Source organism: Mesoplodon mirus (assembly GCF_964341445.2).
Source record: "Mesoplodon mirus genome assembly, chromosome: 18".
NCBI lineage: Eukaryota > Metazoa > Chordata > Mammalia > Artiodactyla > Ziphiidae > Mesoplodon > Mesoplodon mirus.
The window spans coordinates 306493-321673 of record NC_138994.1 but is presented as its reverse complement, the minus strand read 5'-3'; the positions used below and the strand labels follow the sequence as shown (position 1 = coordinate 321673).

Below are 15181 nucleotides of genomic sequence, written 5' to 3'. Positions count from 1 at the left end.
TGAAGTTGATTCGTTCAAATGGAAGAATCTAAGTTTCTTTAAGCATTCAAATGAATAGAAATCTCCCCTAGACTGCTTTTATAATAATTTATTGATATTTATTCAATATAGACAAATAAAAAGATTAAATAAAATTCAAAGATACAGAATCAGTTCTACCCCAAACGTGCATTCTATAGATTGATTCTTGTCTTAAATGAATACGTTAAAAAATTTTTAATTTAGATCTTGAATTCCAAACCTTCTTCAAACGACGGACCCAAGTAACTACTTCTGACATTCCAAAATGGTCGACATAATGAAATTGGTTTCAACCCGATTAAACTAACACTTAATAGGAAAGAACAACAACAACAAAACTGGAAGCTAATATTTATTGAGCACCAACTACAAACCAGCCAGTGCGTGTACACTGTTTCAATTAATCCTCACAACAACAATATGATTTTCTAGATAAACTCCAGTTTAAGGAGGCTCAAATAACTTGCCCAACTTGACCAGCTAGTTAATGGTTAGCTGTGCTCTAACTGTCAGCTAGTTGGCTTTGTGGCCAGAACTCAGGTCCATCTGACTCAGTCATCAGAGTAGTTAAGCATTATAGGACTCATGGTGTATCTGCCCTTTCAGTCAATTCTGGAGGCAGGCAATAAGTTCATTGTCCTTTCTTCCTCACACCCACAAGAAAACCCCACATCCTAAAGCATTTCCTGATGTCTGAAATAAAATATGCACTATATTCTATATATGCACAAAAAAGTAGAAACAATAAATTGTACATAAAAATTTAAGTTTTAATTACAGGGCTTCACAGAGTAGCTCTGGTGTTCTTAATAAAAAACTGAGTAGGGGGCAATGCTGCCAGGTAGAAAAGAGAGGTAGAGTAAAATAGGATATGCTTTAGATAACTTACTATTGGGTCCAACAGCCCCATCCCTCCTTATCTCAGAACGGCAACTCTCAATTTTCTCAGGTATGCACATTAATTCACACATATCCAGGAGTCATTTCAGCAACAAATAGCTGGGGTCATGAAGAAGGGTCCCAAGCACACTGTTTAGAACATCCCAACTCCCCTCCCACTTAGAGAAATCTTCACAGCAGAGGTTGACTGTCAACTTTGGCTAAAACTGAAATGCAAGGCAATAGTTATTAGAAGAGCAAGGCAAAAATAGAGGTTTTGAAGACAAGTGGCATGAATCCTTTTAATTCTGTTGGCCTTGAATCCTTCCATATGCAGCTCAAAATCCTATAAGTATATCCACAAAGCCACTATTCTTAAAGTGGTTGAGATGGCATAAAACAAAGAGGCAAAGAAAAGTTTCTAGTGCATTTAACGTCCATGTGTTTCATAACCTAAAAGCATTATTGAAACTTCAGGCAAGGGAATCAGACAGACCCAGGTTCAAATCCAGTCACATACTAGCATGACATTCGGGACAAATCACTCCGTCTTCTCTTTCTAAGCTTCGATCTGTAAAATGGGGGTGGATGGTAAGAATTTACTCAGAGGATGAGATCAAAATGCATTTAAACAGTCCCTGATGTAAGACCGGGGTTCAAGGTTTTAGTGATTAATATAAGAGTATGTATATTTCCTCCAATGCCCTCTTCAAGGCATGTCTTCTTTCAAGCAAATTCAGTAATGTGTATAAGATTTTGAAGTTAATTAGAGAACAGTTATTCACATTACAAAAAGAGCCAGAGATTTCCCTTAAGCAGCAAACAATGCTTTTGATAAAAGTGCTTTTAAACAACTTTTTTGTAGCCTATAGCAAAGGTTACCTTAGTTAGAAGTAACAGTGGAAAGATTAAGGTTAAATCCTTCAGACTTCCTTTCCCTGAAGGTTTTCAGAATTCACCTTTAAAGGACACCTAGTTCTTTAGCATTGGATAGCTATTTATAATTGCTAATTGAATTGTATTTCTAGTACAGCTGTATAAACACAGAAAAATGTGGGCTAGAATAGAAAAGACCCACATTTTAAAGCAGCCATATCTGTGTTATATAAACCTTCCTTGAGGCAGAACGAAATACAGAGAGCCTATCAGGGCAGAGGATAGAAGCTGCTTACGACTAAGGGTGGGGACCCTATGAAAATGCTACATGTAAGATCTGCCTTGGTTACTAGAGAGGCCCAAATCTCTGCCTTGGTATTTCGGATTTTCCTGAGATCTTTTCTTCTTCCTGGGCTGTCCTTCTCTGAAGGAACAGAAATAGAAAAATTATTATATCTTTTCATTTGAAATTAAGATGTCAGGTTGCTTTTTCTGCTGGAACACATCTTCACTTTTGCTAAATACATATTGAGAGAAAATATGAAATTTCACTTTACAATGATTTTTTTCTAGACTGCATATTTTATACATATTTCAGTTGAACAATCCTCAACTATTACAAAGGTTAAAACTTCAGTGAAACAACAAAATGACTACTCACTGTTCATCACTACCAACTATTTGTGGCACATGAACCTACTCCCCCAAACATGCTTACAATTATCAGCACTGATAAGCACTACCGGTACGGGGCATTGTTCAGGCACTGAATTGAACGGTGTGAAAAGAACCAACAACAGACCTTTAACAATCAATCGTTCTTTAACAGTCTTAATATCTACCAAGTACCGTCTTATTAAAATGCGGTTATTTTGTACATACTGAAAAGGCTGCTGTGTAAGCTGTTCCTGTTGTTCAAGAGATCTATGGTTCCAGCCCTCTGTGGCCAATCTTTTCCCTCCACCACTAACTATCAATTCTGTGACACTTCATGCTTAGTGTGTGGTTATGTAAGTTAAAACAGTAATAATCAAGCCTCACATGTCAGGAAGAAATTCCAGCACCTCCCCAAGAAAGTGTTAAGCACACTACTCTCCAAAGCAAATGAAACAGTGCAGTGGGGTTTTACGTTCCTTAAAAGCAACAATATAGGTCCCTACCAGAGGCAGGATAAGAGATCACCCAAACTAGTGAAAGGAAAATGGAAGCTGAAGACTGGAACCATCTGTATCATGGGAAAGACTGGACTAGAAAGGGAAAGAGAGCAATTATTTTTTTCAGGTAACAGTGCATGCATCTATGAAAATTCTATTTATTTAGGTATGTGAACCCCAGAATGACCATGATACACAGAAACAATTTTCACATTAAGGAGATAGAAAGAAACAAAGGAAACATATAAAAGGCTGACAGAGAATCATAAAAAGGTTAAAAAACCCTCGAGTACATTTTCTAAATTGCTTTGAAGTGATTATGTGCTAGAGTTGTTCATCCAAAATACTGAAATTTCATGCAGAAAACCTGTTGTAGAGTCATTTTAAGACATTATAATTTGTTTGTTATTTGTTATGAGCTTGATGCAAATAAGTCCTTTATACTGTATAAAGTCCCTACTGAATGTAGAGACACTGACCAACAATTTACCAATCCATCATTTCCCAACAGGTAACAAAACAAATTATATCTGTTCTCTCACATTAGTATCACGTATACTTTTTATTATGCACACATTAAGTTCTTACTTAACCAGCCAAAGACACAAGTATTGGAACTGCCTTAATAATTACACTACTCTGTGGCACACTAATTCACCACATGAAAAGTTAATGCCAGATAAAGGACATTAAAAGTCAACATTTGGTAACTAAGTGTATGATACATGAAATTTAAAGTCTTCTCAAAATAATCCCCAAGGATTATACTAACTGATTTTCAAAGAGAAATTAAGACACATTTTCTAAGGTTAATTTCTTTATCTCAATATTAGTATGGTAAGAACAACCTAGAAACCCACCTCTGTGTGTCTCTGATGTAATGCATTATATTCCTTCTTCAGTTCTGCTTCTCTTTCTTCAAGTCTGCTAACTGAAATTAAGATACATACACTTAATCAAAACAAAATATAAGAAATTTACTTGAAAATTCTATCTTTAAAACTTGGAATGGGTTATCCATAATCCTTGATAACTTCAGGACTCATTGCTCCATATGAAATTCTTGACAAAGCTAGTGACCTCATTTCGTCATCCTTAATAAAACTTTTGGAGAGGGAATGAACAGAATTTTTTAAAAAACTAAACATCCGATTTCTTCTCCCAATATGTATATGTTTATCAGGTCATCCCCATCTAAGTAGGTTTTTAACATGATATAGAATTACCTCTTGGAAAAACACTTTACAAATCTCCTCATAGAAGTTTTAACCTGGGACTATGGTCCAAATCATTGATTTCTAATATTATTCCAGCTCTTTTTCACTACTGAGCAGTATGTGAACATGTCACTATTTATAAGTACTTTCTCTACTTCAGGTCTTAATTTCAGGGACTCATCTTCTTTCATTTAGCTCCCTCTGCTGATGGAGTTTGTGTGAGCCACTACGTGGCTCATGGAGCACAACTTTGATACTTTAAAAAAAAGTTTTAAGATCCTGAGATATAGAATGTCAGAACAGGATTTCACAGGAAAGAATGGTATCAGAGAGGAGTGATTCTGAGAGAAGATGGCATCCAAGCAGGACCACGAAGAAATTACAGTACCCAAGATAGATAGTGATGACAGTAGAGCAGGCAGGCACTGTTATCACAGAGAAGGGAACACAAAACCATGGAGGTGGCAAGGAAGAGGGGAGACCAGCCAGCCTGGAGGAGCCCATACCGGCTAAGGAGCAGTGGGAGACAGTCTGCTGGGGAGAAGTAAAGCTGGTGCTAAAGGAGCTTGTCAAGATACTCATTTAAGTCTGTCTGAAAGCATGAGAGAGAGAGCAGTTGTAAATGGTCTCTTGGTATAAGGGTCAGCTAGCTACAAACATGCAAGGCTGTTTGTAAGTGACAGCCAGTGACTGTGTCAGCTGGTTGTAGAAGTAACTACTATGAACTATAACAGCACATGCATGAATGTTTTCATGTGCCTAATATTAACACACCAGACACCATATATCACATAACTTGTGCTGCCTGGTAAACTCATTTTTGGTTTGTGTAGCTTTGTTTGAATATATTGAAAATATACCATTAATTAGGAAACCTGTAGCTTTGACTTTTGATTTGTTTCTAATCAAACCTATGTGTTGGCTCATTAAATTTGCAACAGTGAGTAAACACACTACAGTATCCATAGAATCACACTTTATCGTGCCAGGCAAGGCTTGAGGACATGGGCTGCTTATCTTATCTTGTGGCTGAAAGCAATAAAAAGCAAACCTATAAGGCAGCTGTTTTGTGATAACACAAGAGATACTGAAACCATAATAAATTTTAGTGCAGCTCCTGTGATTTTTATTTAAAAACAGGAAATCCAAGTCACTTACCAATTAAGTTAATCTAAAAGCATAATCCTACAACCACTGAGTGAACCATAAGTATTTTTAATTGCTCACCTGTGTGAATCAAAATTTTCCAGGTATTATGCAAGCAAAACAAAAAATTAGAGGCTGAGACTAAAATAAAATTCCAACTATCATCCACAACCCTCAATTTCAAATTTGTGCTCAACAGTAGAGCCCCATTGCTCTTGTCAACTAACTTAGTATAAATTCATGAGATAAGTTTGTATCACCATCACGACCACTACCACTAACAGCTAACGTTATATAGTACGTGTTATGTAACATGCACTGTCCTACGTACTTTATATTAACTACCTGGAGCCTGGCATTAACCTTATGACGACAGTTTAATACATTTCACTTTAGAGATAACACAACTGAAGCGAATAGGGGTTAAGGAACTTGCCCAAATTCACAAAGCTCGTAAATGGCAAAAGTACAATTCCTAATGGAAGAGACTAGAGCCAGAATCAGCTTTTAATTACCATGGTATTCTGCCTCTCAAGAGATACTCTTAATTTGTTTTATATATTGGAGTCTACTTTAAAATTTCACTTTGGGGAAAAAAAGTATAAAGAGTACTTCTTTATTACTTGCAATAAAAACCCCTCTGTCTGGAAAGAACCTAATCACAGATACTACAAAACTCAAAGATATCAAACTGCCAAGTAAAATATGTACACAACTTTATTAATCATGATGAAATGCATATTAAAACCAAAATGTGGGAATTCCCAGGTGGTCCAATGGTTAGAACTCTGTGCTCTCACTGCCGAGGGCCCAGGTTTGATCCCTGGTCGGGGAACTAAGATCCCATAAGCCAGGCGGCATGGCAAACAAACAAACAAACAAAAAAGTAAGAAAAACAAAATGCAACACTACTACATACCTATCAGAATAGCTACAGTGAAAAACAGTGTTGGTAAGGAACGAGTCTGGAAGGAACTTTTATGCACTGCCGGTGGGAGCATACACTGGCACACCCACTTTGAAACCTGGCAAGCGTTAACGAAGTTAACGTGCGCCAACCCCACGACAAAACAGGCTCGTCTCCGCGAACTACGTCTGTGTCCACCGACCGGCATTGAAGGCAATACTCAAAGCAGCAGTGTTCGTGCCCCAACCCGGAGTCACCCCAAATATCCACCAACAGCGAAATGGGTCGATATGCATGCACTGGAATACTATATAATAACGAGAATGAGGACATTATTGCCGTACACAACACCATGGACAAATCCCACAAACAGGGTATGGAGGAAAAGAAGCAGAAGCAAAAGAATACAAAGTTCATATACAGACATAGCTAATCTAAAACTAATCTAATGTGTTAGAAGTCAGGATAGTGGTTACTTCTGGGGAGGAGTTATGACCTGATGAATGTACTGTGTATACAGCCCAACCCCACCCCCGTCCAAAAATAACGTGTACCCATTCACACAAGCACTTTCTTTGGCTTGAATACTCAGCATTCTTTATGTTCTCCAACAGCTCCTATAAATTCAACATATAGCACAGGATTTAAACAGACTATTCAGAACCATAACAAATAAGCTGTATTGATTCATCATTAAAATGTATAGGGAGGTGAGCAAAAAATGTTACCAGATTGGAGAATTTTAAAAAGAAACAGGGCTTCCCTGGTGGCGCAGTGGTTAAGAATCCGCCTGCCAGCGCAGGGGACATGGGTTCAAGCCCTGGTCTGGGAAGATCCCATATGCCGCGGAGCAACTAAGCCCGTGCGCCACAACTACTGAGCCTGCACTCTACAGCCCACGAGCCACAACTGCTAAGCCCGCGTGCTACAACTACTGAAGCCCATGCACCTACAGCCCGTGCTCCACAACAAGAGAAGCCACTGCAACGAGAAGCCTGTGCACCGCAACAAAGAGTAGCTCCCACTCGCCGCAACTAGAGAAAGCCCGCGTGCAGCAACAAAGACCCAATGGAGCCAAAAAATAAATAAATAAATGATTTTAAAAAGAAAGAAAGAAAGAAAAAATGATTGCCATCATTGGAGGATAAATCGGAATTACTCTTTTGAAGGTCACGTTGGTGATATGTATTAAAATAAGCAATGTGTATATCCTTTGACCAATTGTTACTATTCATTTGAAAAGGGCCTAGAACAGGACCTCACACACCTGTGTCTTTCAAATACAACAATTAAAGGTACTGTTAAAATGAATGCAGTATTATCATAAATGCTGACATGGGACGGTGCCTAGAAATTAATGGAAGGATGTTGAATATTACTGCTATATCTGAAATTTAAAAATATAAAACAATGCATAGTATGATTTCACTAGGATGTCTACAAAGTCAAAACGAACTGATTTTCTCTCCCAAACATGCTCTTTCTCATAATCTTCTTACTCAGGCAAAAATCTTGCAACTAGGGCTTCCCTGGTGGTGCAGTGGTTGAGAGTCCGCCTGCCGATGCAGGGGACACGGGTTCGTGCCCTGGTCCGGGAAGATCCCACATGCCACGGAGCGGCTGAGCCCGTGAGCCATGGCCGCTGAGCCTGTGCGTCCGGAGCCTGTGCTCCGCAACGGGAGAGGTCACAACAGTGAGAGGCCCGTGTACTGCAAAAAAAAAAAAAAAAAAAAAAAACCACAAGGAGACATCATTTCATACCTGTGAGAATTGACTGTTATCAAAAAGACAAGAAATAACAAGTGTTTGAAACGATGTGGAGAAAAGAGAACCCTTGTATACTGTTGGTGGGAATGTAAATTGGTATAGCCACTATGGAAAACAGTATGGAGGATCCCCCAAAAATAAAAAACAGAATTACCATACAATCCAGTAATTCACTTCCAAATATTTATCTCAAGATAATGAAAACACTAATTCCAAAAGGTATATGCACCCTAATGTTCATGGCAGCATTATTTACAGTAGTTAAGATATGGAAGCAACCTAAGTGCCCATCAACAGATGAATGGATGAAGAAGATGTGGCATATATATATATATATATATATATATATATATATGAAGTGGAATATTGCTCAGTCATAGAAAGAATGAAATCTTGCCATTTATGACAACATGAATGAACCTGAGGATATTACCCTAAGTGAAATAGAGAAAGACAAGTACCATATGATCTCACTTATATGTAGGATCTAAAAAACAAAAGAAATATAACAAAACAGAAATAGACTCATAGATACAGAGAACAAACTACTGCTTGCCAGAGGGAAGGGTGATAGCGGAGGAGTGAAATAAGTGAAGGGGATTAAGAGGTACAAACTTCCAGTTATAAAATAAATAAGTCATGGGGATGTAATTATAACAAAGAGAATAGTCAATAATATTTTAATAAGTTTGTATGGTGACGGACGGTAATGACTTATAGTGGTGATCATTTTGTGATACATAAAATATCAAATCATTATGCTGAACACCTGAAACTAATATATTTTAAGTCAATTATACTTCAAAATTAATGAAATGGTAATAAGCTTCTCTAGCATAAGTATTATATACTTCCATCTTCCTCTTCACTCCAGTACAACTACTTAGTTTACTTACTTGAGGCCCTAAAATAATTTATTTCTCTATCCCATTAAAATTAAATAGGTTTTGGGACTTCCCTGGTGGCAGAGTAGTTAAGAATCTACCTGCCAATGCAGGGCACATGGGTTCGATCCCTGGTCTGGGAAGATCTCACATGCCACGGAGCAACTAAGCCAGTGTGCCACAACTACTAAGCCTGCACTCTAGAGCCCACGAGCCACAACTACTGAGCCTGCACACCACAACTACTGAAGCCCACACACCCTAGAGCCCATGTGCCGCAACTACTGAGCCCATGTGCTGCAACTACTGAAGCCCGTGTGCCTAGAGCCCATGCTCTGCAATAAGAGAAACCACCGCAATGAGAAGCCCACACACCGCAACAAAGAGTAGCCCCCACTCACTGCAACTAGAGAAAGTCTGTGTGCAGCAACGAAGACCCAACACAGACTCACACACACACACACACACACACACACACAAATTAAATAGGTTTTTTCTTTTGTATAGTTACACCCAGGTGTATTATACAAATCAAAACAAGACCACTTATATTACCAGTTAACTAGTAGACAACCATATTCAAAAGAATATGATTGAAAGATAGTTCAAATATTAAGTTATCTACTTCTCCACTTATGAACTAGTAACTAGACACATCAGGATGCCAATGAGAAACCCAAAGGATATCTTCCCAAAGTGGATGTTCACTGTATTAAACTCTACAAAACTAGGTAGGCTTTCAGACAGCCAAGGAAGAGTTTTGGTTGATTCTAGTTCTGAGACCAGCAGGATAAACAGGCAATTAAAGGGGTCGGGGGTGGCCATAAAATGTAGTATATGCATATAATGGAATAGTATTCAGCCTTAAAAAGGAATTAAGTAATGATACACGCTACCACGTAGACGAACCTTACGCTAAGCGAAAGAAGCCAGTCACAAAAGACCATATATTATATGATTTCATTTATATGAAATTCCAGAACAGGCAAATCCATAGAGACAGAAAGCAGATTAGTGGGTACTAAGGGCTGAGGGAAAGCCAGGAACCATGAGTGCTAACAGGTATGGTGTTTCTTTTTGGAATGATGGTGTTCTAGAATTTGATAGTGATGATGGTTGTACAACTTTATGAATATACTAAAAACCACTGAATTGTATACTCTAAAATGGTGGATTTTCTTGTATGGAAATTACATTTTTTAAAAGGGGCAGGAAGTGTCATTCAAAGTCTATTCCTTAACATAAGCATCGGAAAATTGCATCTCAATTTAACAGTAACCTATTTTTTTAAAGTAAAAGTCAGGAAGTTAAGGGAACAAAAAAGAAAATCTCAACACTTAGTAAATGTTTGTTGAATAAATGAATGAATATTCAGTGAAGAGTTTTAAAGCGATAATAAAAATTAAACCAGAGTAACCTTGAAGTTATTAAAAAATCAGATGAGAGTACAAATCATAAATGCTATATTTTCATTAAAGTTTCCTCACCTTCTCTTCCTCAGGTTACTCACAGTAGAAAGAATAGGCATATGGTTGCTAAGCTTTAGTTACATTCCCTCCCTTGCCTCAACACTTGAGCAAAATCATGTATCATCTACTAAGGCTGTTAGGCTAAGGCAAAGACTAGCCGATACTAACCAAAGCAGTTTCTCTTTTTCTTGGGACACATAGCTAGACTACATATCCCAGCCTCTGTAAGCGAGCTTCTAACTGAGTTATATAGCCAATGAAGTAGAAGTGAAAGCTATGTGTGCTACTCCTAGGCCTGGCCCAATAAAAACCTTCCACACAATCCTCCATTCTCTTTCCCCTTCCTCCCACTCAATGTAGGTATGACAAACTTGGAGCAAATTTGGAAAGGGCCTGTGTCTCCAAAGGAGCCACCCATGTATCAGAAACATCCAATTTAAATTTCACATAGGGAGGGAATTCCCTGGTGGTCCAGTGGTTAGGACTCAGCGTTTTCAGTGTTGTGGCCTGGGTTCAATCCCTGGTTTGGGAAGTAAGATCCTGCAAGCCACGCAGTGCAGCCAATCAATCAATCAATCAATATAAAGAAAGAAAGAAGTTTCACACGAACAAGAAATAACATAACATCTGAATCATTATATATGTCTTTTGCAGCTTGTTTGCTACAGCAACTAGAGTTACCTTAACTCATACATTAGCTTGTAAACACACATTAAAAACCTTTTAAAAGACATTCTAAATTATCAAAGGCATGTCACTTCGTGGTGCTTAAGAATAGTTTATATCTTTGTTATTCTGGATGATTTTCTGAATGTTGTTTTGGCCATTATTTTCTCCAACCTAACATCTCCAGCAAGTATCTTGACAGAAACTATCTATGACTTCCCACATTTCATGTTTTCTTTATCTCTACTGTGATTCTGAATATTAGCATTATATTTTTAGGTATATGAGTTAACCACCAAGATCATATAAAACAAATTCAGAACCTCTCACTCTTTTCTTAAAATACTTACATCAGTACAACAACACAGTCAATGGACTCAAGTTTTCTCAAGGCCTAAGTCACATGAGATGGTATAGTGTTTAACTGAAAAGTACCTTTAAATGCTGGGAAGAGCTTTATCTTCAAAGTCCTGAATGCCACCCAGTAATCAGTAAGGGGAAAAGAAAAGAGAAGTAGAAGGGAAGGGAAAGTTGGGAAAGAAAGGCCCACCAGGGCAACGATGGTAGACATCCCCCAAAACCTCAAGTATCATAAAGTTAACCTATACATACACTGTTGTATTATATCTGAAATGTTTAAACAAGAAAAGATTGTTTCTTGTTTAACAGTTCCCATGTGAACCCAAACCTCAAAATGATCTCAGGAAAAATCTTCAAATCATATGATTTTACTCAAACTAGCTACAACCTGAGATTAACTTGAAATAAACAAGATTCTGCTCATCCTTCCTATCCCCAAACAACAGATAATCTGCCAATTTTTTTAAGCTGCTAATAGTCTAGGGAGAAAAAAAAAATCAAACAAATCAAGGCATTGAAAACAATAAGGGGGTAGGGGGAAAGATAAAAGAAGAATCAAAAGACTACTTCAAAATGTTCCCCTTATAATAGCTACTAATGAAGATACTTCAGCCTCATTTTAAATGCTCTTTCTTTCCATCCAGCTTTCCAAAGAGCAAGAGGATATGATTAAGGCAGGAAGAGTCACTTGCTCTACCTGCTCGAAGTCAGAGCTTACCTCCTTAGATTGATGGCCTTTGCCAAGTTTGGGACACCTTCCATCTCTGCTGTCCTCTGCCCCACCAGACTGCTGATAGGCCTATGGGGGGAAGAAAGAGAAACAGACCTTCTAGAATGCCATATCCGACTCGTTATTCGCCTTCTCAAAAGGAATCATCCGTTCTTACTAATTGAGGAAGGCAGCTAATCCAACTATGACTTGGCCTCAGAAGACTGACATTGGTCTTTCAGAAGCTTTCCTTAAACAATTTAGCATCAAACGTCTCACCAGGTAAGCAAGAATCAAGGGCTCACTTAAGAGCAAATAAATCACAAACACAACCACATCAAAACAGCAATAAAAACCTCTGCTCTGCCAACTAAGTCCTTCACCATGTCCCTAAACTTAAAAAGATTTTTCAGACAGATATTATATGCCACCTAAAGTCTATGTAGGGAGAGTCCATGCCTTCCCTCAGCACATATTCCTACGTATCACCTTCATGGTCAAGAAGTACTGCCTCATGATCAACCAAAAACAACAAATTCATTTTCTCTGATTTAATCTTGCAAATTTACAAAAAAACAACTTGGTATCTTCCTTACTCATTCCTTTATGTTTCAAGAATAACCAAATCACTCATGTTTATTCTGTTCTCTAAGCTAAATCACCATCAATCCTTTAACTCTTACTCATAAAATTAATTTTCCATGAAACCTTTAGTTCTAGATATTAATTATGAACTACAACCTTAAGATTCTCAGTAAACAACAGCAGACTTCAGAAATGAACAGTCCAAATACAGATAATAAAATATAAAACAGGTCTGAAGACCACATAGATATTACCTAATGAAGCAGAAGTAATAAAATGTTAGTGTTTGCATAAATTATCTTGTGCCCAGTTATCAGTTTTCCCTCTCATACACAAGCTCTTTAAAAAAAAAATCCTTGGGCTTCCCTGGTGGCACAGTGGTTAAGAATCTGCCTGCCAATGCAGGAGATACGGGTTCGAGCCCTGGTCCAGGAAGATCCCACATGGCGTGGAGCAACTAAGCCCTGCCCCACAACTACTGAGCCTGCGTTCTAGAGCCCGTGAGCCACAACTACTGAGCCCACATGCCACAACTACTGAAGCTCACATGCCTAGAGCCCGTGCTCAGCAACAAAAGAAGCCACCGCAATGAGAAGCCTGCGCACTGCAAGGAAGAGTAGCCCCTGCTCGCAGCAACTAGAGAAAGCCCGCACGCAGCAACAAAGACGCAACGCAGCCAAAAATAAATAAATAAATAAATAAATTTTAAAATCCTTACATAAAGTTTATTAAATATACAGAAATATACAGATATTCTTAATATCGCAAAGATATTAGATTCAAGTTAAATGAACTAAAAAACTTTCTATATAACAAATTTTATTTTTGTAACTTTTTAAAATAAGGAGATATAAATCTGAATCTCCTCAAGCTGCCTTAATAAGTATGCTTTCAACAAAAATATAAATCATCAGTTGTCTACTTTCATCATTCTAAAAATAATGTAGAAAGGGACTGCCTCTTGACAAGATAAAATAAAAATGAATGAAGTAACCTATTACAGTATTATGGAAATTCTGAGAGTATTAACATTCTTTGCCAATTGCAAAGTACAGTAAAGGAGTTAATAAAGCTTTTTATTTGCCTGAAAGTATTTTTTTAAATAACTTAAAAAATAGTGACAGAAAATATTTAGGCCCTCTCAACTATTAACTTTGGTGTGAAGCTATACCTGTTAACTGAAAAAGATTGTTTTTCTTCTGTGTTGTGAAAATTCTCAATTTATCAATCACATCACTAACACAGCCCTTGCTTGTAAGTAACTCCCAAATCTGAAGTATGTTTTAAGCCATTTTATTCCTTTAAAATTAAAAACATGTTTATGATTATACTACCTTCCCATTATTTTCCATCTAATGATGTGCTAATTCGTTTTTTTTTTTTAATTTTTTTTTTTTGCGGTACGCGGGCCTCTCACTGCTGTCGCCCCTCCCGTTGCGGAGCACAGGCTCCGGACGCGCAGGCCCAGCGGCCATGGCTCACGGGCCCAGCCGCTCCACGGCATGTGGGATCCTCCCGGACCGGGAAACCCGTGTCCCCCGCATCGGCAGGCGGACTCTCAACTACTGCGCCACCAGGGAAGCCCAGTGTGCTAATTCTTATGACCAAAAAGGAGAGTTTTCCTTCCAATAATGTGTTTCAGGTAAAGGCTTGAAGGTATTTTATTAGACTAAAATCTATACTAAGTTTAAAAAGCAAATGAATGTTACATGGGAGATGGGAAGTGTAGAAGTCAGAGTATAAAACTCTAGCACAAATGTCTTCAGGTGTCAAAAATATTTTTCCATTTAACTTATTTATTTATTTATTTGGCTGCATTGGGTCTTCATTGCTGCTTGCGGGCTTTCTCTAGTTGTAGCAAGCGGGGGCTACTCTTCGTTGCGGTGCTCAGGCTTCTCACTGTGGTGGCTTATCTTGCTGCAGAGCACGGGCTCTAGGCGCACGGGCTTCAGTAGTTGTGGCACACGGGCTCAGTAGTTGTGGCTCGGGGGCTCCAGAGCTCAGGCTCAGTATTTGTGACACACGGGCTTAGTTGCTCCGTGGCATGTGGCATCTTCCCGGACCAGGGCTCAAACCCGTGTCCCCTGCATTGGCAGGAGGATTCTTAACCACTGAGCCACTAGGGAAGTCCCCATTTAATTTTTAAAAATGGATTTTCATTCAAAGGAAGAAAGGGCAGATTCAGAGATTATTTAAGTAGCTTAAAATCACTGCCATCTAAATCTTGCCATCTTCTCCACAATTCAAGGAAAAGGTCATCTCTTATAAACTCAAGTAGCTTGAGGGCAACAGAATTTTCCCAAGAGAAAATCAAATAAATAATAAATGGTTTTCTACATCAGCTCTGGGTGCTAATATGTTGTAAATAATGATTCAAATTCATAAGTTATGATAAATAATGTGGAATTTGCTACTAATTCTTCCTTCTCCAATTCTGTTCATATAAAAAATGACCAAACACTACTAAATACCAAGAACCACTATAATGTTCATATTCCTTGCCCTACTTCTGTAACTATATCCTAAGAAAATTCCCCAAAG

At 38.1% G+C, this 15181-nt stretch overlaps 1 protein-coding gene across 3 annotated transcripts in view; it reads right to left on the bottom strand.

Moving 5' to 3' along the window:
• Positions 1-15181, bottom strand: part of SPAG9 (sperm associated antigen 9) — a 134686-nt gene that overhangs the window by 70655 nt on the left and 48850 nt on the right. For 2 of the 3 annotated variants that reach the window (XM_082604422.1, XM_082604421.1), the window contains exon 3: positions 3791-3861. In XM_082604422.1, coding sequence (XP_082460548.1) covers positions 3791-3861 — 71 coding nt within the window. Of the gene's footprint in view, positions 1-3790; positions 3862-12064; positions 12153-15181 lie in introns of those variants that run through there. The other variant, XM_082604423.1, reaches the window with a different exon arrangement.